The 27,268-nt window shown below is 44.6% G+C and overlaps 6 protein-coding genes across 7 annotated transcripts in view; 3 read left to right on the top strand and 3 right to left on the bottom strand.

Moving 5' to 3' along the window:
- The window catches only part of LOC125990902 (integrin alpha-M), a 58,747-nt gene that overhangs the window by 13,720 nt on the left and 17,759 nt on the right, over positions 1-27,268 (bottom strand). The window lies entirely within an intron of this gene.
- On the top strand, positions 205-6,275 carry LOC125990914 (uncharacterized). Its single transcript, XM_049758303.2, has 17 exons — positions 205-349; positions 446-494; positions 648-680; positions 758-934; positions 1,004-1,155; positions 1,240-1,329; positions 1,394-1,460; positions 1,583-1,746; positions 2,805-2,910; positions 3,526-3,555; positions 3,635-3,811; positions 4,253-4,407; positions 4,475-4,564; positions 4,844-4,891; positions 4,973-5,075; positions 5,328-5,491; positions 5,958-6,275. Exons 2-17 carry the CDS (start codon positions 446-448, stop codon positions 6,111-6,113), a joined length of 1,761 nt encoding a protein of 586 aa, XP_049614260.1. The 5' UTR covers positions 205-349; the 3' UTR covers positions 6,114-6,275.
- On the top strand, positions 7,146-9,568 carry ca15b (carbonic anhydrase XVb). The gene is made up of 9 exons (XM_049758329.2): positions 7,146-7,219; positions 7,318-7,390; positions 7,648-7,674; positions 7,748-7,918; positions 8,151-8,299; positions 8,358-8,453; positions 8,525-8,600; positions 8,665-8,828; positions 8,899-9,568. The coding sequence occupies exons 2-9, from the start codon at positions 7,318-7,320 to the stop codon at positions 9,097-9,099; spliced, it is 957 nt and encodes a 318-aa protein (XP_049614286.1). The 5' UTR covers positions 7,146-7,219; the 3' UTR covers positions 9,100-9,568.
- Positions 9,643-17,347, bottom strand: mmp25b (matrix metallopeptidase 25b). 2 transcript variants are annotated; one of them, XM_049758304.1, is made up of 10 exons: positions 17,162-17,347; positions 12,884-13,016; positions 12,677-12,821; positions 12,289-12,593; positions 12,048-12,230; positions 11,529-11,613; positions 11,348-11,430; positions 11,137-11,289; positions 10,762-11,055; positions 9,643-10,271 (listed from the first exon to the last, which is right to left on the bottom strand). In XM_049758304.1, exons 1-10 carry the CDS (start codon positions 17,234-17,236, stop codon positions 10,018-10,020), a joined length of 1,710 nt encoding a protein of 569 aa, XP_049614261.1. In that variant the 5' UTR covers positions 17,237-17,347; the 3' UTR covers positions 9,643-10,017. The 2 variants fall into 2 exon arrangements, with proteins under 2 accessions (XP_049614261.1, XP_049614262.1); XM_049758305.2 differs by lacking the exon at positions 17,162-17,347 and adding an exon at positions 13,095-13,187.
- On the bottom strand, positions 17,835-22,126 carry pax10 (paired box 10). Its single transcript, XM_049758346.2, has 8 exons — positions 21,977-22,126; positions 21,110-21,331; positions 20,828-21,049; positions 19,675-19,757; positions 19,451-19,607; positions 19,232-19,305; positions 18,990-19,122; positions 17,835-18,734 (listed from the first exon to the last, which is right to left on the bottom strand). Exons 2-8 carry the CDS (start codon positions 21,213-21,215, stop codon positions 18,634-18,636), a joined length of 876 nt encoding a protein of 291 aa, XP_049614303.1. The 5' UTR covers positions 21,216-21,331; positions 21,977-22,126; the 3' UTR covers positions 17,835-18,633.
- zgc:92313 (uncharacterized protein LOC436869 homolog) lies at positions 24,979-27,251 on the top strand. Its single transcript, XM_049758344.2, has 6 exons — positions 24,979-25,346; positions 25,762-25,874; positions 26,032-26,108; positions 26,164-26,435; positions 26,549-26,700; positions 26,786-27,251. The coding sequence occupies exons 1-6, from the start codon at positions 25,301-25,303 to the stop codon at positions 27,041-27,043; spliced, it is 918 nt and encodes a 305-aa protein (XP_049614301.1). The 5' UTR covers positions 24,979-25,300; the 3' UTR covers positions 27,044-27,251.

Raw genomic sequence — 27,268 nt, 5'->3', positions numbered from 1 at the left:
TCCTTTTATTGTCCTTTAAAAAAAACTTATGTTGTCATTTTGCGGCCCACCAAAGTGAGTTGATGGGCTGCAAACAAAACAAAAAAAAAGTTGTAATTTATTATGCTAGCAAAGATCTGACTACAAGAAAACGAAAAAAAAAAAAGCTTGGTCATGTTTCCTGTCTCCCCTATCCAAATTAAATGTTGTCATTGTACACAGTGACCCCTCCCTTCAAAATCCCTCCTGCTCTATATTACAAACTGGATTGTGACACTTTTTCCATTCGGATTTGGCGTGGTGTTTAAGATTTAACAAGAATATTTATATATATTTTAACCCTCATAACTTTTAAGGCCTGATTGATAAGGTAAGACGCACCTCTTATTTATATTATTATTATATTACGCGCCTGATCTGTGAAATAAATGTTTATTGAGTTGAGTTATTAACATTTTTTTTTAAGATGCATTTTTCCTTTATCGTGCTGTGCCTGAGTGTGCTCATAAATAATGGTGAGTGAAATCCATCGACGAGACATTTCGAGAACTGAACACATTGTTGAATGAAGACATCTGTTGAAGTGGTATCGATGTTGTAGTATCGGTGCATTTTTAACATGAATTAAACTGAATATCTTCCCTCACCCCTCCCCCCCGGGAAATCAGTTGCTGCGAGTACGTGGTGCTACACAGGCTGCGGTGAGTAAGCGGCCATTTGTGTGTTTAAAAACTGGGGGGGGCGACAATTTTTGACGACCTTCCCCCTCTTTGAACAGAACACACACCCAGCCACTGGCCTGACCTGGCCGGCTCCTTCTGCGGGGGTCGAAGGCAATCCCCCGTCGACATACAAACCAGCCACGTTGAGAAGGACGAAAACCTCCTCAGCTTTTCTTTTGTCAACTTCTCGTCTCAGAATAGCTTCAGGGCTTTTATAAATAATGGACACACAGGTACAATATAAATCATTTCTATTTGCAATGATCATCTGTGTCTTATTATTATTATTATTTTTTGCTAAGCCAAATTCATCTTGAATGACAACGAGGTGGAAGTGAGCGGAGGTGGACTGAATGGTACGTATTCCACGATCCAGCTCCATTTCCACTGGGGCAACACGGAGCATCATCCCGGGTCGGAACATACCGTGGACGGACACAGATACCCCATGGAGGTACGTTTGACATGAAAAATTCAGATGGATTCTTGAGTGGTGAGAGTCACACCTCGGATGAAAATGTCGCCAAACAACTTCCAGATGCACATTGTGAGTCTGAAGAAAGGTCTGACCGTGGCGCAGGCTCTTGAAGATCAAGCCGGCATCGCCGCCCTTGGCTTCTTCATCAGCGTGAGTGCAGATGAAGAAAAAAAATTCAACTTGCAAAATTTAATGACGGCTGTCCTCCTCTTAGGAAACTGAAGATGTCAATTTGTCAAGTCCTTGGAGTGCTTTGACTTCTTATCTTCTGAACACCACAGGTACAAAAGTTTTGTTAAGAAGCAGTAATGCAAAATAAAAAAAAAAAGAATGTCAACTACAAAAGTTTGCCGTTTCACATTGTATTTTAACACACACAAAAATTGTTCGCCTTTCATCACAGACACAGAAGTCAACGTGAGTCACGCCATCTCCATAAATGACCTCATCGGTGACGTGGACCGCAGCAAATATTTTCGCTACATGGGCTCGCTGACCACGCCCTCCTGTAACGAAGCGGTAGCCTGGACGGTATTTCAGGAGCCCATCAAGGTGCACAAAATATTGGTGAGTGGAGAAAAGTTGCTCCTAATAATTCACTCACACTTCAGGTTTTTCCATTGACAGCAAAATTTGAGTGTTGACAGATTTTTTTTTTTTCCAACAAGTGCAAGCAACTTTTGACCTCTGTGGGAATTTCCCCCTTTTTCTACACATTTAGAAAAAAAATCCTGACTTGCATGTTTAATCAGGCCGCTGACAGTGTGAAATTTAAATCCAGGATTTTTTTTTTTTAATAAATCGGAGGCCTCTTCAATGACAGATTTTTTAAAAAATTTTTTTCAACAACACAAGCAACTTTTGACCTCTGTGGGAATTCCTCCCTTTTTCTACACATTTAAAAAAAAATCCTGACTTACATATTTAATCAGGCCGCTGACACAGTGTGAAATTTAAATCCAGGATTTTTTTTTAATAAATCGGAGGCCTCTTCAATGACAGATTTTTTTTTTTCTTTTTTCAACAACTGCAAGCAACTTTTGACCTCTGTGGGAATTTCCCCCTTTTTCTACACATTTAAAAAAAAATCTTACATGTTTAATCAGGCCGCTGACACAGTGAAATTTAAATCCAGGATTTTTTTTTTTAATAAATTGTGCTAAAAAAAAATAATTTAAACCCAGACTCCTTGCCTGTGCAAGCCACCCATCGGGTTTGATCCAGATATCGTAAACATACAATTAACATTTAACATCACTCTTAATGTTATACTTTGACGATTGTAATTATCTCTAGATCATTTTAGACTCCACGTGAGAATGACTAGACACAAAAAAAAAACTAATCAAGATCAGATGATTTGTTTAAAGCAGTGCCAAACGCAATCCTTGTCATCATCCGATCGTGACGGCCGTCCTCGCACGTGTATGGGGGCACCCACGAGGGTAGGGGAGTGTGACCTTGTCTGTATTCTGTAAACAGCTGAAGACGGAGACAAACGGAAGTAAATCAAGATGTGGAAAAGTCTTAGTGAGCTGAACATGGTGTAAACCCAAAGTCAACAATTTGTGTGACACTTAAGGAAATTGACAGTAACAATTTTTGCACCCCCTGCCCGCATTCAGCTCCAACAATTCCCTTTAAAGACGGGCCTCACCAATGTGTACCGACCAGTGCAAAGCCTCAATGGACGCCGAGTGTTTTCTTCTCCAGCTGCTCTTCTCCCTCCGAGTGAGTTGTCAATCATATTTTTTTATTTGCGGCCCTGCATGATTGAAGACAAATTATTTTGATGCATAAAAGTGCATCCATCTGCTAAATAATTGAATAAATAGAAATGACATTAATAATAAAAAAATATTTAATTTATATATATTAATAATAATTGATGGTTGAACACAAAGCTATTATTTTGATGCATAAAGTGCATACATTTGCCAAATAATTGAATAAAAAGGAATGATAATTAATTATAATTAATTTAATAATAATAAATAATTTGATTTACAAGTGAAATTAATTAATTCATAGAAAAAATGAATAATTTAATTTAACAAACACTTGGGTGAAATTGGATCGTCACACTGGCTTTAGTAAAGAAAATAATCAAAAATAATTTAATTTATAAATGAAATTAATAATAATTAATGGTTGAACACAAAGCTATTATTTTGATGCATAAAGTGCATACATCTGCCAAATAATTGAATAAAAAGAAATTACATTAATAATAATAAATGCTTTCATTTATAAGTGAAATTAATTAATTAATAATTTAAAAAATCATTTCATTTACTAAACAGTGAAGTGAAATTGGATCATCACACTGGCTTTCTCCATCTTTAGGTCATCAATGGTGCTATGATGAGGAATGTGGTAAGCCGTCGTCAAAGCCATCCTTAGATTTTGTGTTTGTCGATCGCAAAATGGTGTTTTGTCGCCGCCGCCTCCGTAGAGTTCAATCCTACCAAGTGGTACCTTCTGCCGGACTCGCACTGCGACGGCGAGCACCAATCGCCAGTCAACATCGAGACGACGAAAGCCGTGAAGGATGAGCACCTTGACGGCTTTGCTTTCACACAGTTTGACGACAAACATGTCATCAAATACATCGCAAATACAGGCCATACAGGTTAGAAAATGCCCGCAGCCTTCCCGCTCACTTGACATTTGTGATGATGGTTTAATGTAAAGCAATTATCTAGAGCGTAATTTCAAATTTACGATTTACGTAAGCATCGTTAATATATATTTAAATACGGTGTTTTTTTTCAGCTGCACGACATCTTCGGTATTTGAAAATGTTACTCTTATTTTAATGGAAGACTTGACTGCAACCTTAATGTGCTTCCATGTGTTTTTTTTTTTTTTTTTAATTTTCAAAATTTGAAAAATAATCTGAATCAATTTCAAAAATGGAGGTTCGAGAAAAAAATAATTCAAAGCACTTTTTTCAACATTTAAAAAGTATTTTTAAAAATTGAGACTAAAATCATTTTATTTGGAAAAAAAAAAAGTATGGTATGTAAAACAAAATAAATATTCAGACTATTTATGTCGTCTCCCTTTACAGTCCAGGTTGTACTCAATGAGGGTGCGATGGAAGTGTCCGGGGGCGGCCTGGGTTACGTCTACTCCACACTCCAGTTCCACTTCCACTGGGGTTCCTTATCGAACGACTCCAAAGGCTCCGAACACACGATCGATTCCAAACGATTCCCTATGGAGGTACTTTGAAATCACATCGTTAACCGCCATTTATTACTTTCTGAAATGTCAAAACTCTTTATTTCAGGTGCACATAGTAAACAAGCGAAAAGATTTAACTCTAGAAGAGGCGGTTAACACATCGACTGGACTTGCAGTGTTGGGATTCTTCATTGAGGTAACGTTATGGATTCTGATCGAGTATTTACAAAAATGTGAACGGGTGGCTCACATTTATGTAGTTTTTTTGTTGTGTAACACATAATGTAGGTCAAATATTTCCCCCCAAGTGGCCTCATCTTGTTTTCTGCTAACAATAGAACCTATGGAGCTGATTGGTGGATTTTCGTGGGCGGAGTCACAATGCATTTTTGTTTGACGCCAGTAGATAATTGTTAATTAGCGTCAGGGTGTGGCATTTGCTGACATCAACATAAATTCTGTCAATCCTTTCCAGGCCACAGCGAGTTCAAAAAGTAGTGGTGCTGCAGAGCAACATGACGATGTAAGTAAAACTATTTCAGCACCGACTGGCTGTGAACAGATTCAAATCGTTCGTTCACGAAAGCAACCTTTTTCCATTTAGTCGTCTGACGACTCTCATGACTCTGTTGATGACTCCTCTGATGCGTCAAAGACTGCTACCTGGAAAACATTGATCAGTTATCTGGCAGAGATACAAAGTATCGGTGTGTATGTCTTTATTTGTATAGCGTCCCATTTTAACTCGACTCTTCCATTTTCCACCCCATCTCTCGTGGAACTTTGGTATTCTGACATGCAGAGAATATTTCAAGCTAGCTTCATGTGTTGACATCAATTTCAGTGCAAAAAAAATCCAAATATTCCCCAAATTTAATTATCAGGGAGGTGCAAGCCCCTGCAGCCCCCCCTCTAGCTCTGCCACTGCCAAATTGTATACTGGTTTTGCTGAACAACAGGTTCACGGGTGGAGGTCACGAAGGAGATGTCTTTGGCTGAGCTACTCGGCGATGTGGACCTCACCTCCTACTACCGCTACAATGGCTCTTTAACCACGCCCTCATGCAACGAAGCTGTGGTTTGGACCGTTTTCAAAAACTCAATCAAGGTGGATCACAGCATGGTAAGGTAGTCATGAAGGGTGTGGATACCTGATTTTCTTTGTAAGCTGACTCGGTGACAAAAATATGTACCGACATAGTGGAACTGTCGATTCTAATCAGCTCCTCCTGTCTTGTGATTGATGTTGTACGTCAACATGATATTGATCGCTATGTCGAAACATTGCGTTCGCGTACTGGCTTTGATCACTATCAGGATTCCATGTGACGGAACAAAAAAAAAAAGCTGATTTTCCTGATAAAGAAATTCCAAAAATATTTTTCTAATTAAATACATTTTGCTGATTAAGAAATTTAAAAATATATATTTTTAACGAAATAAATTTTGACGATTAAGAAATGAAAATAAATAAATAAATAAATAAATAAATAAATAAATAATACAAATATAGTATTTATTAGTTATGTTGACTTTTTTAAAGAAACCAAACTGCATGGTACTGACAGTAGCTCACTATTTGCCTCCAGCTGACAATGTTCCCAAACCGGACCGGCTTCCGTGACGTGTTCCGGCCCACACAGGTTCTCCACGACAGAATGATCTCCACCACGGCTGGAGGCAGCACCCTTGCACCTGCTGCTTTTTTCGTCTTGCTGGTTCAGTTCTGTACCTTTCTCCTGTGATTGCAAACGACATCAAATCTAGTCAGGATACGCTGTCAATTTATTCTAACTGTGCACTTTATCAGTCAATCATCTCAAAACCTCCCAAATATTTATCAATCATTTGTGTGCGAGTTGGTGGACCGCAAATTATAAAATAAAATGCAATGAAATCTGTAAACATTTTTTAATCGTGAAAGTTTTTTATTCATATTGTAAAGGCTCCAGGTTATGTCACCTACCTGGCAAGCCCAAAACCAAAATCTTCCCTTATGTGACATAAGTAGGAATGAATAAGAAGAGCGTTTAGGCAGGCGAACAATCCTCTTCGGGGATTTTCTCCAAGAACTGGTTTTCGAATCCCTTTGCTAGTAATTTGAAAGCTTGTATGCATTATTAGCTTTTGCTTGTATTCCCCAAATCAGATTATTTTGTTTAGCCCATGCTGAACCTTTCCACACACAAAAAAAAATAACATCTGCTCGACGAAAGATGAATATCTAGGAATGCAATGTTCATTTGCAAACAGTTGCTTCTTGCTTTTCGTTATGGTTGGACAGTTGACAGATCCAGATCGATGTGACTCGAGCATGTTTGCATTGGTCGGATGGCAAAAGACAACAAGCAAGCGTCTCGTATTTTATTGTGTGGTTTTCTCATTTTTGAATGACAAATATGGCCAATTCGAAAACCGATTGAAAAAATGATAATGAAGAATGAATGAAGAAATGACAACTATAGCAAGAATAATTTCAATTTAACTTTATTCAGTCACAAATGATTTATTTTCCTTTTAATCTTGAAAAATAAATACAAAAAAAGGTGTATAATTTCATATTTTATCCATTTTATATATATTATTTATTATATTTATAATATATTTTTATTTGTAGATTTTCTACTTACTTGGGTGAGGTCGCTTACATGTTACAAAACAATTTTAACTGACATTCAAAGCATAACAAGATTTGTATCTTTTGCTCATGTGAAAAAAAGAACTTGCATGTATGTGGAATTTAAAGGATGGGTTGGGTGGAGGTGATAATGAAGGCCTTGCCCACTTCTGAGCGGAGCATATAAGAAGGACAGGTAAAGTATTCTTGAGAGCACACACAGGTGACTTCAAGGTGAGATGCAACATTGGACTGCTTTTTGAGATTCTTTCAATATTTTAAAACATTTCTCGTTGGATATACTAAACTGTTTTTTTTTATGATTATTTTAGATGAGGTGGTTGGTCGTTGTCGTGGCTGTCGGCCTCCTTGTGGCGGATGTTTATTGTGCTGATGATACAATTCGTAAGAATATTTTTTTATTTTCACAAAAATGAAATATTAAATCACTGTCATTCATTATATTTCTTTTCAGAAATATTATTGCTCCGCTAGCTGTAACACATTTATTTGCGGAGTTGTCACGCCATAAATGTTCTGTTATCTTCTTTGCACAATGATAAACTATTGTATATCAATAAAAAAAAAAGGATCCACATCCGTGTGACTGTACATTAACGAGTCACTAATTAACCTATTTCCATCTTCCTGCTTCTCCCCAGCTTGGTGTTACCACAACGAAACTTGCAGTAAGCCATCGTCGTTATCTCCATTTATCTTCCTCATTGCAGTTTATCGATAATCATCAACCTTTCATTTCAGATGATCTCACATGGCCGGTTATCGCGACGGAGTTTTGCAACGGGACCCGCCAGTCGCCAATTGACATTGTGACCTCGGATGTCACAATGAACGACAGCCTGACAGATTTCTCTTTCACAAACTTCAGCAATCCAAACCTTCTGATCGATATAACCAACACCGGCAAAACCGGTGAGCACCTGATCCTCACAAATTTTTGTATTTCAAAAAGTGACATACTAGCATCATGCTAATGCCAAATAGCATCTAATAACGCTTTAAAAAAATGCTCCATGTAGACAGACAATATCAAAGTCATCCATTCTTTATCCTCTGCAAAGAAAAAATGAATATTAGTGCTGTATTGATGAGCCTGGAGAAGTTAAGGGGTTCTCATGCTGCCATATTTGTTTGTCCCTTTCAGTCAGAGTAGGCTTCGCATCAGGAGTGCAGATTTCAGGTGGAGGTCTTCCCGAAACCTACGACAGCCTGCAGTTCCACTTGCACTGGGGCAACGGCAGCACCGTACCTGGATCCGAGCACACCGTTAACGGAGTGCAGTTCCCCATGGAGGTGAGCTACACTTGTCTCCTGCCGTGCCAAACGTCTCAAATATTGATTCTGCCCACAGTTCCACATTGTTAGTATCAAGTCCAGCTTCAACGGGAACACAACTCTGGCCACCAACGACTCCGTAGGAGCTGCTGCCCTCGGCTTCCTCATTGAGGTTCTAAATTTTCCTGTGCTTTTGTGAGTGCACTTTCGATTCCCATTTGTAATATTCAAATAAAAATTTAGGTTTTGCCGGACACTACTGATGAACCTGCCAGCTGGAAAACTCTCACCGACTACCTCGAGAACATCACGTTGGCAGGTGAGGCGACGCTCGAGGAAAATTCTGAGCAATCAAGCTGACAACATTTGATGTTTGTCATTAGGCCAGACCGTCAGCTTGGCTCCAGGACTCACCCTGGATGATTTACTTCCTGGAGTGGATCGCACGCAATATTATCGCTATCTCGGCTCGCTCACCACACCAAACTGTTTTGAAGCCGTGGTATGGACTGTGTTTAAGGACACCGTTAAAATCAGCTCAAACCTGGTGAGTTTTTGTAACATCCCAGTGAGAAAAAAAAAAAAAATCCTAACTTCTCACTCCCTTTTGACCCTAGATTGACAAATTCAGCACGATGCTGCATATCACCAATGAAACCTCCTCAGAAATCATGGTGAACGTGTTCAGGAGGGTTCAGCCAGCACAGCCCGTCACGACTCGTTCTTCGGGTTCAGACGACGACGATTCCAGCGACGCTACCAGAACATGTCTCTCCCTGGGACTGCTGGCTCTCAGCTTGGTACTTGGGTGTTTTTAGTTTTTACGAGCGGAGAAACCAGTTTGTGAACTTGCCTTCTCCGAAATTTTCCACTCGTGTCTGCGTGTGAGCTAATCGATAATAGGAATGACACGAAACTGAACGTCCAATTACTTTTTTATGTTTCGATGAAGGAAGTTCATAGAAGGTCAAATGTAATTCCAGGATATAATTTACTACCGTTTTACCGGTAGCTACCACTCGGTCCTATGTTACGTTGATTTAGATCAAGTTTCCCTCGCACTGCCCGACTTGCACATGTAGCCGAACTTTTTACTCAGTGTGAATCTGTGCAGCGATACAGAAATTTATGAAGGTTATAAAAAAAAAACTTGATGAGTAAATGACATGTTAATGAAATCGAATCACAATGAATTACTGCACTTTGTTATATTTTGCTAAATTGAACTTCAATTGTCGATAAATAAAAAATGAGAAAAATAATAAAAATATTTAAAATTAAAAAAAATGGCTAGTATGTTTTTTTTTTTTAATTCTCACACAGAAAAGTTTTTTTTTATGAAAAATTTAGTCAACTCTAAATGGGAGGCAACAGTCGTTTAATTAGTTTCAGTCGACATTTAATCCCTGTTTCGTAAACCCAATACGGTGTTTCTTCTGGCTCCCCATTGGAGATATTGATCTAAGTTCCCACCCAACATGCGAGTGAATTCTTTTGTCAGATGTAACTGAAGATTCGACACAAAAAGACGTAATTTAAAACCTGTTCCGTTCCCGTTTCATAACAACAATTCACACTCGGGCTCACTTTACATTTGAAAACAAGAGCGGAACAATTGCTGACGTCATAAACTTTTTGATTGACGCAGTCATAGAGCTCGCCAACAACGTTGTATATACAAAATATTTTATCGTACAAATCAGGGTGGATACATTGTTATGAAAGTGGAAAATAGTTTACATCATCCAAATTCCCCTAACGAGCAGTAAAACAGATACCAGGAGGTAATTGCTGGTTGGAGATGAAGCCGACCCCGTGTGGTCACAGCGACACTTGTTTGGATTGTCGGGATCGGCCGGGGTGGAGGTCGGAGGGGTTGCGGGACAACGCAGCCAGTCCACGGCGGTGGATTTGGGTTCCACGATGTCTTGATTCATGCCTCCGCTTTTGAGTACCCAATAGTGGTTGTCCTTAAAGAAATAGGCGTCCCCTGAGAAGAAACAGATGATTTTTTTCTGCTTAATTAATGCTTAAATAATAACATGGATGTCAAACCTGAGGTCTAAAATACCAAAATTGTAAATTGTCTTTCCTTTTAATAATAGTGATATATATATATATATATATATTTTTTTTTAAAACCCCAAGTTGAAAATAAATTAGAATTTTTTTTTTGTCAACAAAAAATTAGTTTGACACCGCTGGTCTAGAACATATTATAGAAACAATTTTAAATTTTTAAGATGTCTTTGTTGAACTGTCAACGTGTTCTTCTTCATTTTCGCCATACTATATGTCATGTGAGCTATGTCGTTATCAGTTGGCGCCATCCAACAACGCACAATTTGTTGAGTTAAGGTTTCTTATCTCGCTATTGTCGGACAGAAAGTTCTAGTCACGTTTTCGCCATCGTGGCATCTGAGTGTAGTTAAATTCCTCCATGCTGTGAACCACCGGTTTATCTAGATGTTTGTTGTTACCTTCTCCCCAGCTGATGATGTCATCCATGTAGGAAGGAACTCCAGTCCACAGGCTGTTGTCACGCGGATAGCCCGACTCCGGTTGCCGGGTCGCCTGCTGGTCTTTCTGACTCTCGTCGAATCTCCAGAACTCGCCTTGGCTGAACAGGTAGGTCTTGCCGTTATGGGCCCAGATGAAGGCGGCGTCCACTCTGTCCACTAACGTTCCGCTCTTGCGTTTCATCCCCCATTCAGAGAGCGGGCGAGGATAGCCGTTCATGGCCACCGTGTCTTTGAAGACCCAGTATTGAGATCCTGTTTGAGAGTGGAGCAACCCGATTCAAAATGGCGGCTATTTTATATTTGCTGGCCTTGGACTCCACTTAACCTTCTCACCGATAAAGAAGATGATACAATTGTCGCTCTTTCGCTCGTACACGGCGTCGATCTTATTCGTCCCCGGTGGAAGTCCGATCCAAAAGTTTTTGATCTGAACCGCATTAAGGGACACCAGTGAGCCGTCTCGCGTGGTCCTCCAGAAATTAGCACCTATTGTCAGACGTGAGCGTCACATGCGGGTAATTTTTTGAATTTGGTTTGTCGTTACCTTTAAAGAAGAAGACCTCCCCTCTAATGTTGGCCACTGCGTCAAAACCCCCGTGACAACGGTTGTGGACGGTAGGGTCAGACCTGAGACAGCAGAGGCCAGAATAAGTTGCATTGGTAGTAGTTTGCAATTCGTCCACAAGAGGGCGCAATCAGAGACAAGTAGCTGTAATTTAACTCACGGCCTTGTCGGTCTAGTCGGAGGTGGGTTGGGCAAACGAGGGAGGTTGGGGTCGACGCCTCCAGGTCGTTCCCCCTCCTTGCTGCCTGTAGAAGAGCAAAGTTGGTCAACGTGTTGTAACACAAGATACAGACACCGTCATTTCAAAAGTAACGTGTCAGCGGTTTTTATAATAGAAACCGATTTATTGCAATCTGGTTGGTGAGGAGCCCTGCTTGGCAGTGAGTCATTATGATGAGAATCAAATATAACACATGATGAAGATGATGTGGTCACAAAACAACGAGTCAGCGCAATTCTATATTTTGCGAAACAATTCACAGACACAAAGAGGAACTTATGTATGTATGCTAAATGCTGAATCGGTAAAAATAAGCACCTGCAACACCTGAAGCAAAACCCGAGCATGTCTAGACCGGCCCCCCTCATAATCTGATGAGTCACTGGAATTAACTAGAGACCACCATTTGCGAATCAAAGAAGAGTCAGGAGAGAGGTTTTTTTTTCCCGTCTGACTAACCATAAAGCTGCTGAATGGCCAGTTTGTCATCCAAGGCCAGCTGGTACTGGATGATGTTTCCTACGGGACCCTGGTAATACGGCCTCATAATGGAGGGGTCCGAGGAGGAATGCGACAGGCCCAGTGCGTGGCCAAACTCGTGTACCGCCACCGTGAACAAATCGGTAGTGCCGTCGTTGTACCCTGAAAGCACAAATGGTCGAATTTCGACAGCTGATAATTTGCACGAAAGTCGCTGTACCTCCATAACTCCATCTTTCATGGTCATCAAAATGCGTGTCACCGGACACCTCGTCTCTACCGGGGAAGAAGGCGTGGGCTAAGGTTCCCCCTTCCCCGTCAAAGGGATACCCATCATCGTGTAGTAGGCTACTGAAGGACACTCTGATGTCCCCACCGCTCGGCGGGTTTCCGCCGCCGCTCGGAAGCTGGCGGAACGTCAAAGGGGTGGCGTCGCTCCAAGCTTTGAAGGCGTGGGTCAGGATGCTTTCCACCAAGTTGGAAGGCAGGCCCGGGGAGAGGGTGGGCGACGGGTAGTTGTGGACGCTGCAAAGGAGACACTTGCTTTAGATTTGGGGCAACTTGGGCAGTGCCCCGACTGATTCAGCAGATGGCGCTGTAACACACACCTCCATGTAATATCGCTCTTGTGCCACTTCAAACCTGACAACGCATATCTTCTCCTCCTCCTTCTCTTCTTCAACATGTCCTCGCTCCCGACAATATCGGGAAGGGAGCATCGTGGTGTCGACATGAGCTTCATCGTTTCAGCATCTACAGGTTGGAAAGAGATCTTAGCACTGGTTTAGTACTTTTGATTTAATTTCTTTGTCTACCAAGCACGCCGGTTTCCCGCACGCTGCCGAATCTTTGCATGACCCGTATGGCCTTCTCGATGCCCTCCTTGGACTGCAGCTTACTCGTCCGGGGGTCGGGCGGAGGGAGGTAACCATACCTGCTCAACCAATCCTGCAAAACAAACACAAAGATGTCATGCGGTCGCGTTTATTTTTCCGGGTTTCTGTCTCGTCGATGTCGTAATTTTACTTCCGGTTTTATTTTGTCGTTCCTTCCGGTTCAGTTTGTGTTTCCTTCCTCGGTGTTGGTTGTCTTGTCTTCCCTGATCCCGATTGTGTGCACCTGCGTAATCGATACTAATTGTCATCACCTGTGTCCCCGCCCTTTTGTGTGTATTTAGTCTGTGTCTTCCCCTTGTCTTGTGCCAGTGTGTCTTGCCTCGTCCCGACCACCAGCGATCTCTTGATGCCTGAACTCTCTGTAAGAACCCTCCTTTTTGTCTCGCCACCGAGCGACGCTTTTGTTTGTGCCTTGGTCTCCATCGCCTTTTTGTCTCGCCCCAGTGCGACTCCTTTAGTTGGTACTTTTTGCTACGCGTTTTCCCTCGTAAGAGGTGTTTTGATTTGTACTTTTAGCCTTTTGACTCGCCTCAGTGCGACACCTTTTGTTTGTACTTTTTGCCACGTGTTTTCCCTCGCAAGAGGCGATTTGATTTGTACTTTCGCTCTGTGTGCTTGCTGGAATAAATCCAAGATAGAAACGACTCTGCATCCGAGTCCTTCGCCTTGTTCCCGGCCTGACAAAAGAGGAACCGAAGTCATGTGATTTCCTCCTAACATGATTACCACAGCAAAATATGGCTATATGGAACAACAACAACAATATGTTTGATTTCACTTCCTTTCTCTCACGTGATTGCATGACGTTATGGATCCATCCATCCATCCATCCATCTTCTTCCGCTTATCCGGGGTCGGGTCGCGGGGGCAACAGCTTCAGGAGGGACTCCCAGACTTCCCTCTCCCCAGCCACTTCATCCAGCTCATCCCGGGGGATCCCAAGGCGTTCCCAGGCCAGCTGAGAGACATAGTCTCTCCAGCGCGTCCTGGGTCGTCCCTGGGGTCTCCTACCGGTGGGACATGCCCGGAACACCTCCCCAGGGAGGCGTCCAGGAGGCATCCTGATAAGATGCCCGAGCCACCTCATCTGGCTCCTCTCAACGTGGAGGAGTAGCGACTCTACTCCGAGTCTCTCCCGGATGACCGAGCTTCTCACCCTATCTCTAAGGGAGAGCCCGGACATCCTGCGGAGAAAACTCATTTCGGCCGCTTGTATCCGAGATCTCGTTCTTTCGGTCACGACCCATAGCTCGTGACCATAGGTGAGGGTAGGAGCGTAAATCGACCGGTAAATTGAGAGCTTTGCCTTTTGGCTCAGCTCTCTCTTCACCACAACGGACCGGTACAGGGTCCGCATTACTGCCGACGCTGCACCGATCCGCCTGTCGATCTCACGCTCCATCCTCCCCTCACTCGTGAACAAGACTCCAAGATACTTGAACTCCTCCACTTGGGGCAGGATCTCATCCCCGATCCGGAGAGGGCATTCCACCCTTTTCCGATCGAGGACCATGGACTCGGATTTGGAGGTGCTGACCCTCATCCCGACCGCTTCACACTCGGCTGCGAACCGTTCCAGCGAGAGCTGGAGATCACGGCCTGAAGAAGCCAACAGCACCACGTCATCTGCAAAAAGCAGAGACGCGATGCTGAGGTCCCCAAACCGGACCCCCTCAACGCCTCGGCTGCGCCTAGAAATTCTGTCCATAAAAATTATGAACAGAATCGGTGACAAAGGGCAGCCTTGGCGGAGTCCAACCCTCACTGGGAACGAATCCGACTTACTGCCGGAAATGCGGACCAGACTCTGGCATCGGTGATACAGGGACCGAACCGCCCTTATCAGTTGGCTCGGCACCCCGTACTCCCGAAGCACCCTCCACAGAACCTCCCGAGGGACACGGTCGAACGCCTTCTCCAAGTCCACAAAACACATGTGGACTGGTTGGGCAAACTCCCATGCACCCTCGAGGATCCTGCCGAGGGTGTAGAGCTGGTCCACTGTTCCACGGCCAGGACGAAAGCCACACTGCTCCTCCTGAATCCGAGGTTCGACCTCCCGACGGACCCTCCTCTCCAGCACCCCTGAATAGACCTTACCAGGGAGGCTGAGGAGTGTGATTCCCCTGTAATTGGAACACACCCTCCGGTCCCCCTTCTTAAAGAGGGGAACCACCACCCCAGTCTGCCAATCCAGAGGCACTGTCCCCGATGTCCACGCAACGTTGTAGAGGCGTGTCAGCCATGACAGCCCCACAACATCCAGAGCCTTTAAGAACTCTGGGCGGATCTCATCCACCCCCGGGGCCTTGCCACCGAGGAGTTTTTTAACTACCTCAGTGACTTCGACCCCAGAGATTGGAGAATCCGCCTCAGAGTCTCTAGGCCCTGCTTCCTCAATGGAAGGCGTGTAGGTGGAATTGAGGAGGTCTTCGAAGTATTCTCCCCACCGACTCACGACGTCCCGAGTCGAGGTCAGCAGCACGCCATCCCCACTGTAAACAGTGTTGACGTTGCACTGCTTCCCCCTCCTGAGACGCCGGATGGTGGACCAGAATTTCCTCGAAGCCGTCCGAAAGTCATTCTCCATGGCCTCACCGAACTCCTCCCACGCCCGGGTTTTTGCCTCAGCAACCGCCGAAGCCGCGTTCCGCTTGGCCATCCGGTACCTGTCAGCTGCCTCCGGAGTCCCGCAGGCCAAAACGGCCCGATAGGACTCCTTCTTCAGCTTGACGGCATCCCTTACCGCCGGTGTCCACCAGCGGGTTCGGGGGTTGCCGCCACGACAGGCACCAACGACCTTACGGCCACAGCTCCGGTCGGCCGCCTCAACAATGGAGGCGCGGAACATGGTCCACTCGGACTCAATGTCCCCCGCCTCCCCCGGGACGTGGGAAAAGCTCTGCCGGAGGTGGGAGTTGAAGCTCTTCCTGACAGGAGATTCTGCCAGACGTTCCCAGCAGACCCTCACAGAGCGTTTGGGTCTGCCAGGTCGGACCGGCATCTTCCCCCACCATCGGAGCCAACCCACCACCAGGTGGTGATCAGTTGACAGCTCCGCCCCTCTCTTCACCCGAGTGTCCAAAACATGCGGCCGCAAATCCGATGACACGACTACAAAGTCGATCATCGAACTGCGGCCTAGGGTGTCCTGGTGCCAAGTGCACACATGGACACCCTTATGTTTGAACATGGTGTTCATTATTGAAAATCCGTGTCGAGCACAGAAGTCCAACAATAGAACACCGCTCGGGTTCAGATCAGGGGGGCCGTTCCTCCCAATCACGCCCTTCCAGGTCTCACTGTCATTGCCCACGTGAGCATTGAAGTCACCCAGTAGAACGATAGAGTCCCCAGAAGGAGCGCTCTCCAGCACTTCCTCCAGGGACCCCAAGAAGGGTGGGTACTCTGAGCTGCTGTTTGGTGCATAGACACAAACAACAGTCAGGACCCGTCCCCCCACCCGAAGGCGGAGGGAGGCTACCCTCTCGTTCACCGGGGTGAACCCCAATGTGCAGGCGCCCAGCCGGGGGGCAATAAGTATACCCACACCTGCTCGACGCCTCTCACCGTGGGCAACTCCAGAGTGGAAGAGAGTCCAGCCCCTCTCGAGAGGGCTTGTACCGGAACCCAAACTGTGTGTGGAGGCTAGTCCGACTATATCTAGTCGGAATCTTTCTGCCTCGCACACCAGCTCGGGCTCCTTTCCAGCCAGAGAGGTGACATTCCATGTCCCAAGAGCCAGCTTCTGCAGCCGGGGATCAGACCGCCAAGGTCCCCGCCTTTGGCTGCCGCCCAGCTCACATTGCACCCGACCCCTTCGGCCCCTCCCACAGGTGGTGAGCCCATGGGAAACGTTATGGATTTAGTCATTAATATTACATGCTTGTGAGTGTGTTGCGCAATATTACGCCTTTTGGCTGTCACTATAAGTGAATCGAGGAGCGAAATAAACACATCGCTGTGATGTGTTCGTAAATTTGTGTCAAAACAGGAAAGATTTACATCGCTTCGAATCGATTTCGAAACAAGAACTTCCCTTCCGACCACAGTTATATTCTTTCAAATTTTTGTCATAGAAAGATTTTTGCGGGTGTAAAATGCCAGGATTTGATTGACATGACACATGAGATAAAATTTGTTTAAAAAAGTGAGCAGCTTTGCCTTAAAATAGAATTTACACATCTCAAAACTCACCACTGCTCGGCTGTACTGTTCGGGCATTGCTGATGCACACGCGTCCAAAGTTAAAAGCATCCAAAGCAGTTCCATCGTAGTCCTTTTTTTTTTTTTTCCTTCAAAAATACTTCTGATTGCTCCCCCAAATAGCCCACAAGACAGACAACAAAGCTCACCGTTTGGTTTCTTCTGAAGATTCAGTGTGCTCTCAAGGATGGGCTTAATCAATAAAGCATCCCTCTCACTCTCTCTCGCTCTCTCTCTCTCTCTCTGACTCAACGTCCCACCCCACAACCCACCCCACCCATCACTCAAGTTGTTACATTATGACTTCTGTTCTTGAAAAATACAATCACAGTTTTCTTGTGTCTTCCCTTAAAATGAGCACAACTTTATTCTTGCCATTCCCCCCCCCCCCCCCCTCCATTATCAACTTAGACACTCGTTGGCCGAGGCAAATTGCTGATGCTGCATTAATGGCCCATTATTGTACGTTAGCATACGCGGTGTCAGCTTTCTCATCCCCCCCCTCGACTTCCTCCTCATCTTTAATTCCTCTTCATCCTCAGGGGGCTTGTGTGAGTCATGCACGCCATTAGCACACAATAATATCCCGCTAATGCTACGCTAATTTCCGTCATATACGTCGGTCGAGTTCCAAATCATATCACAAATGAAGAGCGTAGAACTGTCATGGATGACGCACGGTTTTATTTTCATTAAAGGGATCCAAGGCCTTCACAAAAAAAGGGTTGGCATCTAAACAACACTAACACAACACACACAGCAAACAGAAACGACACCGAGGACCCGTGAAGTGAAAAGACAAATAAATAAGATTTGCAAAGACAATTGGGCGTCAGATGTTCTGGCAGTCAGATGAGAGCAGAACGTTTCCCGATGTGGCTGATTGTCTCGTGATTACGTTTGGTCATGCACGGTTTCTAATGTCGCCATCGTGATGTTGCAGTATCATTTCACAGTATTTCCTCTCTGCCTTGCTTTGATTGTCAACCTGAAGTACATGCAGGCAGTTTGATTGTCAGCAGCTTCCGGAAGCTTCTCTAGTGATATAAAACTTTTTCTTCATTCACCTGATTTATTTTTTGGTATAGAAATCCCTGTCACTGGATGTTTAGCCATATTTTGAAGGAATTAGCATCAAATGCTACATTCTTTCCCTTCCAATAACATCTGACAAAAGTCCACACATGATTGTATGTACAGAAACACGCAGTCTGAGCAAAAAGTTAAAATGGAGCCTTTTGTTTTTGTTTTCTCAATTAACCTGAAGCCAAATGAGTTTGGAGACCTCAAGAAACGAGGAACTGTGATTGTACTTCACAATACGCTACGGAAATTAGCCGTAGAGTATCGTCAAGTGTCACCAAAGCTGCTCTTGAATACATTTGTAAACATTTGATCAGGTTCTTCGGCTTGTTTTGGAAAGCTCAGTCCTCTGTTATCCCTTGTTTTTCTTTTGTGGTGGTTCACTGTAGTCTAGCCCAGTACTGGCCCAGGTTCTGGCTCATGCCCTGCGGCTCGTTTCCTGGAACCTGCACCGGCACCGAGACGCCGGGTGATATGAGGCCTGGTGAGAAAAGCAGGAATGACGTCAATGTGTGTATCCACCGATGACTAACAGAGACAAGCCATAAAACTGAACACCTGTTTAAGACCTCTGACCAGCAGGGGGCCACCAAGAGCAACAAAACCTTTACTTAGGTTGTAATTCTTTTGTCTACCACTAGAGGAAGCCAAAAAACTGCTGCACTGATGAGTTTCTCCATGGCCAATATATTATTACACAAAATTTGAATTTTGCCAATGAATCAGAAGCACTCACCGGTATTGGAGTTGGCCGAGGGCGCGGTCTGCAGGTGAGGGGAGGTGTATGTTGATGAGTCGAAGCTCCGCGGGGCAGATGGAGACGGCGGCAACATGCAAGAGTACGACGAGGCCGACTGCGGAGGGATGGACTGACAAGGTAAACCGCAGAGGAAAGACACAATCATGTCATTGTCTTCATCCATCTTTCCATAGGTGTTGGATGATGTAAAAAATGCTGACGCAGGACTATGAGCTAACCTGGACTCCGGATGAGAAGACTGACAGCGAGCTGTAGCTGGGTAGCGACGAGTCAGCCTGACTCAACATGGACCCTGCAGGAGAAGAGGAAGCCAATGGATGAGTGCACACACACACATGGGGGGTAGGGGGGGGGGGTAGGGGGGGGGGGGGTCACCCAGGTGCCATTCAAGCTAGAACCGCACCTGGCTGGACTTCCACAAGATGAACAAAGCTTACCCGAACTGTTGCCATGCTGCTGATGGTAGACGGACGTGTTGAAGGAAGTGGTCAGGGGGGCTTGACTCTGCGAACAGGAAGTCACCCCTCCGGACCTCCTTTGGTTGCGCAACTTCTCCTCTCGCCTCCACTTGGCTCTTCGGTTGGAGAACCACACCTTGGTCGGGATGAACGGCTTTCATTAATTCAAGTTCAAGAAGGTGGTACTGGTAACGTTTGGTCACCTGTATCCTGGCTTCTGGTAAATCGATCTTATTGGCCAGTCTCTCCCTCGCAAAGACGTCGGGGTAATGCGTCCTTTCAAACTCTGGAGGAAATAAAGGTCGGCAGATGTTTCTAAAAATAAATCCATTTGTTATGAAATTCTAATCACCCGACATTCATCCGCGCTGCATGTTTTTCAATTCCCCGCGTCGTATCGGTGTTGACTAATTCAACTTTCCGTGGGAAATACAAATCAAGGAAGCTGAGAGATGTATCCTTACAACCATTTTTGAAATATTTATCTGTTGCACTTTATATGAATTATTGATCGTGATGGAACACGCCGAAAGTTCAAATGAAAGGATTCACGTTGAGAAGCTGCCTAAGCATTTTTATTTTAAAAGTAGGCCGACTCGGCAATCCTAGTTTGAGTTTGGTCGTCAACTTTTATTCGCCGAAGTCATGGTATCGTCGGTATTAAAAAAAATAAATCCTCATATCAAACATATTAGAAATTTATTCCGAATTGACAAATCCAAATGAGGTCAACACATTTAACACGTCCATATTGAACAAGACCTGACGAATTCAACCTGTCTGGCAAATTGCTCTAATTGGCTGCCTCCTAATTGGCGTCTGTGTCAACACATGATTGTTATTGTGCCTCGGCCGTGCACTGAGGTCGGTGTACCTCATTAATGTCATTTGCACGGAGTTGACCACAGTCATGCACTTCCGCTTGGCTGAGCGGTGGACATTGCGTCCTTATTTCGCTCAAGGGCCCGCCGCAGCCAAATCCAGTCAAGGGTGCCATTGTGATGCCTCTGTGTGTGTGTGTGTGTGTGTGTGTGAAGCAGACTTATCTTACTGCATAATGCATGCTCAGTAACGATGCATTATCAAAACTCGGCTATTTATGCAGCCAGAGGGTCTTTTTGGGGGATATAGTTATGGTCTTAATTTGATGTCATCATCTGTGTATAGCAATTGAGGCCGAAAACTACATGGACGCTTTATTAGGTACGCCTCTACTATCTGACATTTACGGGGGCTCCTCTGGAAATAAAATATTTTGATGATAAGTCTACCCCCAATAGAAGAAATAAGAGTTGACAGAATAAATTGTCAGCAGTGCGTTGTCACGTGATTGGCCGGCTGATTTGTGTGCCTGACCTTTTTCCAGCGCCTCGATCTGCTCCTGGGTGAAGCTTGTGCGGTTCCTCTGCAGCTTCCTCTTGAGCTGCAGCCTCAGCTGAGACTCCTCGCCTTCGTCCCTATCCACCGGCACGCCGCCCCCTCGGCCCGAGCCTCCACCTCCTCCGCCTCCCCCTCCTCCGACGACCACCGCGTCTCCCCCCAAGCCGCCCTCCGCGTCCAGCAGGCAGCCCTCGGACACTGAGGGGCGAGGTGAGAGTCACGCAAAGTCCAAAAGATCTTTTTTTTCCAAACGCTCACCTGTGTTGTGTTGAGTCTGCACACCAGTAGGGTCATGGTACCAGTTGTTAGGCCCGCTCCAGTTGGAACCACTCTGCAGGTTCAGCATGGTTAACTTCTCATACATACTCCAAACGTCCCGAGCAGCATGAAGAGCAAGGCGGCAGTCGTGCGTGCTCGCCCCTGTTTACTGTCACTTTGGGCTCCTGGCTCCGTCTTTCGATCCTCCACCTCTTGGTCCTCCTGAGGGAAGGAGTGAGGAAGGAAAGAGGAGGAGGCAAAGAAGGAGGGGTTGATATCGCATGAGTTCACACATGGCCGGCATTGTGGCGAATTAGCCTCATGATGACAGACAGAAATGGAGTTAGTTACATGCCGCTTGTCGTCGTGTGTGTGTGCGCGTGTGTGTGTTATACATTGGAATGCACGTATACCTTTGGGAACCCGGCTACATTAGAAGCCACTCTGAGGGTCGGGAAATTTATTATGCTACTCGGTTTTAGCTTTGCTGATAACGTCGAGCATGTCGGCGCACACACACATATGAGAAGATGCTAAATTAGGATGCTGACACACACACACACACGCACACAATAAAGGGAAGTTTAACAATTTATGGTTTAGTATGGAATTATTCTACCATAACTCCCGCTGTAATTGCTAACAGCTAAAAAGTCGACACTTCGTTCTTATCGTCCAAATTCCGGACTATATTCTTCATCCTCATTTCTCTCTCTTCGTATTTTTTCCTTCTTTTTCAGGAGAAACTGTCCAACTGACTTTCCAGCGACAGGTCACAGGTCAGCCGCCCCTTGGAAAACCGCCGTTCTCCCGACGGCAGCGATATGAAAGGAAGCAACAAAAAAAAAAAAGTCAACTTCAACTTACGTTGAAGGTGCGTCGACGGCGGGGGTCCCGCGTACCTCGATTCCCCCTGTTCACCCCTCGTCCCTCGCTCTCCAGCTTTGTTGACAATACCCTGCGCGTAAAGGCGACTGTGGAGGAGAGAGATGGAGGGAGCGACGGAGAGAAAGAGGTGGAGGGGGCGGTGGGGGGGGAGAGAAACGCGTCTGCGGGCGCTCTTGTCCTCGCAGCGGTGGCGAGAGAGAGAGAGAGAGAGAGAGAGAGAGGGGAAGGGAGGCAGAGGGCCACCGAGGGGTGACAAAGTGAGTCAACATCAGTGTCAAGTTTGAACTTAATGCCAGGGAGAGGAGGAGGGGAGGTGCACACATACAGAGTCCAGCATGAGGCGCACATAATGGAGAGATGGAGACCATGAGAGAAATAAAACACACCAAGGAATTCCAATATGAACATAAAAAATATTTATTATTGACCGAGGAGATCATTTTTATTTTTGACATGCTCGTTTTTGAAACCATCTGACTAATGTCAATGGAATATTTTGATAAATCCACCAGAAGTGGCTTGTTCAAGTCGAATCAAACTATTTTGTAAATTATTTGTGAAATTAATGGATTTCAAAATAAAAAGGATGTCTCCTTTTGGGCCTTGTTGTGGAGTGCCTGGTGTCACCTAATTCAAATAACCTAAGATGACACAAAAAAAGGAAGATATTAAAAAAGTTGATTTAAAAACATCTATTTAAAAAAAAAAAAAAACATTTAGCTGCCTAGTGTGCAACCTTTTTTATTAAACCATGGAAGCCAAAAAGCAGGCCAATCACTCCATAATTATCTTTTAAAATCAACCAAAAACCTTTTACCATGATATTATTTCAAACACACAAACGTGACACGAGGTGCAACGAATGACGCAGGTATGACGGCATGATTGCGGCTTTAAATATATCTCTTTGCTGGAAGATGGAGGCAGAAGCTGGAGATGGAGGGAGCCAAGAGGAAGTATGTGACTTTGGGGTGGGTGCAGGGGCTCGGCGATGGGGAGGGTGTGCCAGCTTGTTTTATTTCCGGTTGACAAGACTTTGCGCTCCCTTTCTCTCTGTCGCTCCCTCTCTCGTTCATACTCGCCTATTCTTTCGCCGCCTCCACCGCCCCCAATCGCTGCTCTCTTCCACCTCTTTCTCAATTACTTACTTAAACCACTCTTAAATTATATTGGAAGGGCCTCTGTTAAATTATATAAACAAATAATAAGAAAAATAGACACATTTAACTGTTATTCCCCTGAAACTTGACTTTTCCATTTTGGGAATATACCTGGAGAATAATTAGACCTCTGGGATTGGTTAGTATAAATCGTACCTTAAGGTTTTCTGTGCTCAAAAAGCAAAGTCCTAACTCGATTTATTAGCATCTCAGTAGTTATATTGTTAGCCTACTTGGCAGAGCTAGGATTTTTTTTTCAAAACAAAAAATATATATAAATTAGGTGTTCCCTACAGGGGATGGGTAGAAATGTGATTTCCAAAAATATTGTAAAATACTCAAAAAGTCAATTAACTGGCCTCGCATCTGACGTATTTCAGGGGGGCAGTGCCCTTGCAGCCCCCCCCCTCTTGTTCTGCCTCTGCGTTGGCCTTACAGCATAAATGTCCAATGTGTTGCTTGTTAATAATATTGTATATTTTCCTTTATATCAAGAAATGTGTGTGTGACATAGAGTGATGCAATATTGGACTGGTGTGGAGATTTAAGCCAAAGTTTTTCACGCCGGTTGGATCAATAAAAAGTAAAAGAGTGGTTGAATAGCCCAACACTTTCTTTCTAAAATCATTGCTGCATCCTATTGTGTTCCAGTTGTTGGAATGTGGCCTAACCTATGTGATCCCTATGTGCTGAGTGCAATAATGTGTGAGCGTGTGAGTGTGTGTGACGGCGCGTGCTTCGCTGCAAAGATTCATGTAGCTCCGGGACATGCTTTTTTTTTTTTTTTTTTTTTTTTAGTGCATCTTGTTAGTTCATTCCTGTCACCTCTCTCTCTCTCTCCCCCCTCACCATCCCTTGCTTTTTCGGCACCGGAGGGGGGGATGCAGAAAGGGAGGGCAATGTGTGCGTGTGGAGGCAGTCGCCATGGTTACAATGCCATGACAAATATTCATCAAGACGTTAAAATAAAAACAAACGGGAGTGCATTATAATTGCGCTTACTGACTGGCTGGCCCCTGAAATGCATTACATACATAATGAGGAGCAGGTTGGACGAGCATGCACGTCAAGGCTCCAGCAGCTCACCTGTGGCCACGTGGCACGTTAATTCCAACTTGTTGTGTTATTTACCTGTTTATGGAATTCCCTATGAGGACTTGCTTTTCCTTTGGTCCCCCCTCCCACCATCCCACCCACCTCCATCTCTTGCTCTTCCGCTACTGTTGTGTAGCCGCAGGCCACAGTGTGATGTGTCCTCCCCCTGTCCCTCCCTCCCTCTCCCTCTCTCTCTGTCCCTGTCACCTTCAATTGCTCTGTGAAACTAGACACACTGCCTGAGGGCCTGGAGAGCCAGCAAGCGAGGGAGCGGGCCAGGAGAGCAAAAGAGAGAAAGAGAGAGACAGACAGACAGCTTTAAAGATAGACAGAAGAAATAAGCATTCTGTGTCATGTGAATAAATGAAGTGACCCACAGACAAATGTGGAGCAAAATTGTTAATATCTTGTTTTTCTTTGACCAAAGTCCACCTAGACAGATTTAGGATGCAATAGTTGGACAATTATTAGCAAAATGCTGGTTGTAAGGTCACTAAAAACATTAGAGGGGTTTTCTTAGTTGCAACCATAATGACAGGTTACCCATTTCTAAATCCGAAATGTGATTAAAAACAATACAACTGACTCATTTTGTCAAATAACTATTTTTTTCTATTTATCACAGATTATTATTATTATTATTACGTTAGATTAATTTTGGACTCTGCGACTTCCGGTTACATTCCTCAAATGCCATTGGCTCAGGTGGGCTCTCATTCTGCCTTTTTATTGGTCCGTAGCTCACCCCAAGCAGGTATCTATTAGCCGCTAACACTTTTTAGTTTCGAATGCGGCCGAAACCGCTTTAGTTTGTACCCGTTACTCGAGTTTACTACGCTACGAGTCAAAGCAAACAAAACCGGAGTTTATCATTTATGCTGGATTTATCCTTCAAACAATCAATTTCTTGTTGAACGGTAACCAAGTTGGGGAAGGTCGTCGTGCTTGAACGCCATTTGCCACGGATTTTAATTACTTTCGACGCCTTTGCTGTTTGAAATTTGTTTTTGTGAGCTGCACTACAATTTGTGACAGAAAACACGGAAAAATGTCACTAAATCTTCAGTTTATTGCGGCTTTGTTGGGTGTAACAGGTGAGTATTATCTTCGTCGCCATGTCGTCTTTGTACCACTCCCATAAATGTCCCCCGTCAAAAACAACAAACACGTAGCTTTTTTTTTTTTTTTTTAACAAAAGGAATAACCAATATATCATTGTATGTTGCGTGAAGTGGAAAATAGTTTTTAATTTCATCAAATAACAAGTAAATCTAACAGCATTATTATCATTTGTCCTGTTATGAATTTATGCTCCAAAGTCTTGTTGAGTCACCATTTTAAAAACAAGATCCTAAAATAGATTAGGTAATGTGTCGCCGCTGACGTCTCTACAATAAAATTATATTGTTTTATTACATTCCGAAGGAGTTCATCTATCTGTGTCATCAAATGCTTTTACAGGAAGGGCAATGTTTATCTTTTTTTTTTTCCCCCTTATCCATCTTGTAGGTGTTTTGGTTTCATATGCACAAGATTGTGGAAGACCAACGCTGCAGGACAACAGAATTGTGGGAGGGATGGACGCTTCAGATGGGGCGTGGCCATGGCAGGTTTCTGTACAGGTGAGTCCCTGTAGACTAGCCACTATTTTATTTCCAAGCGGTGTTTAAAGTGTCTTGCTTATCAAACTTGACCTGAGGAGAGAGGGATCCGCTTGTGATGCTGAGCTGACTCACTGTGTGTGTGTTGAGTTCTTACTATTTCCTCTTTGGCCTCCAGAAAGATAATACTCATGTCTGCGGAGGCTCCATTATCACGCAGAACTGGATCCTATCAGCAGCTCACTGTTTCCCAAAGTAAGAACACACATTTATTCATCCATTTTAGCATTCTAACATATCGTCCTATCAGTCCATCCGACGTGAGACCGTACACCATCTACGCCGGCTGGTACTACCTGAACAATCTCAACCCGCACCAGTCGGTACACCGCATCAGCTCCGTGGTGATCCCATCGGGATATGTGGAGCCTCACGCTGGTAAGGATGTAGCCCTGGTGCGGCTCTCCACCCCCCTGACTTGGTCGGATTGGATCCGTCCCGTTTGCCTACCTGCCGCCGGCACCCTTTTCCCGGGCGGCATGCGGTGCCATGTCACCGGCTGGGGAGACATCCGTGATAACAGTAAGGCCCGCCTAAAATAAATAAATATTTATTTTATTTTTTAAAGTATTTTGCAACACAAGGAACATATCGAAAAGTGATTTTAATAGTTCCACATCTGCCTCTGTGCTCAGTCCCGCTGCCGGGGTCGGGGCCTCTGCAGGAGGTTCAGGTGCCAATCATCTCGCAGGATACGTGTCGTGCGATGTACCAAATTGAGAAGGTGGACATCTTGTATGACATGATCTGCGCCGGCTTCCAGGAAGGTGGCAAGGACTCCTGCCAGGTACTGTTGGATGAGATCTGTAGTTCCAATTTCAGCTCAGCTAGTCTGGATTTATTTGAACTTGCACCGCTCTCTTTCCCATCAGGGCGACTCCGGAGGGCCTCTCGTCTGCCAGATGGTAAACGGGACCTGGGTACAAGCCGGCGTGGTGAGTTTTGGGCTGGGCTGTGCCCAGCCCAACCAGCCAGGTGTGTACGCCAGGCTCACCAGCTACTCCACTTTCATCAGCAACAACATACCAGAGGTCAGACTGTACGGCCGAGCTCATCGGTATCGGTCCGACGGGGCCGTGACTGTGTTGCTCGGCTTTTTATCCGCCATACTGGTACTGTGTTGGTTTTGAGTACACTTTGATTTTTGGAAAAGTAAAATCCGGGCCAAATGAAGAAATTCCCTTTACTCATGTGATCATGTATATGCGTCAAGAAATGAAATATAATTTTTAAAGTTCGTAGTCGTTGTGTTAGCAAATGTTTTTGATATGTTTGTACTTGAAATGGTGACTGAGCTGTGTTAATTTTGGATTGGTAATAAATCTGGGCTAGAAACAAGCACATTTTCAAATAAA

This window comes from Syngnathus scovelli, chromosome 21, assembly GCF_024217435.2.
Source record: "Syngnathus scovelli strain Florida chromosome 21, RoL_Ssco_1.2, whole genome shotgun sequence".
Taxonomy (NCBI): domain Eukaryota; kingdom Metazoa; phylum Chordata; class Actinopteri; order Syngnathiformes; family Syngnathidae; genus Syngnathus; species Syngnathus scovelli.
This window is presented reverse-complemented; position numbering and strand designations above follow the sequence as displayed.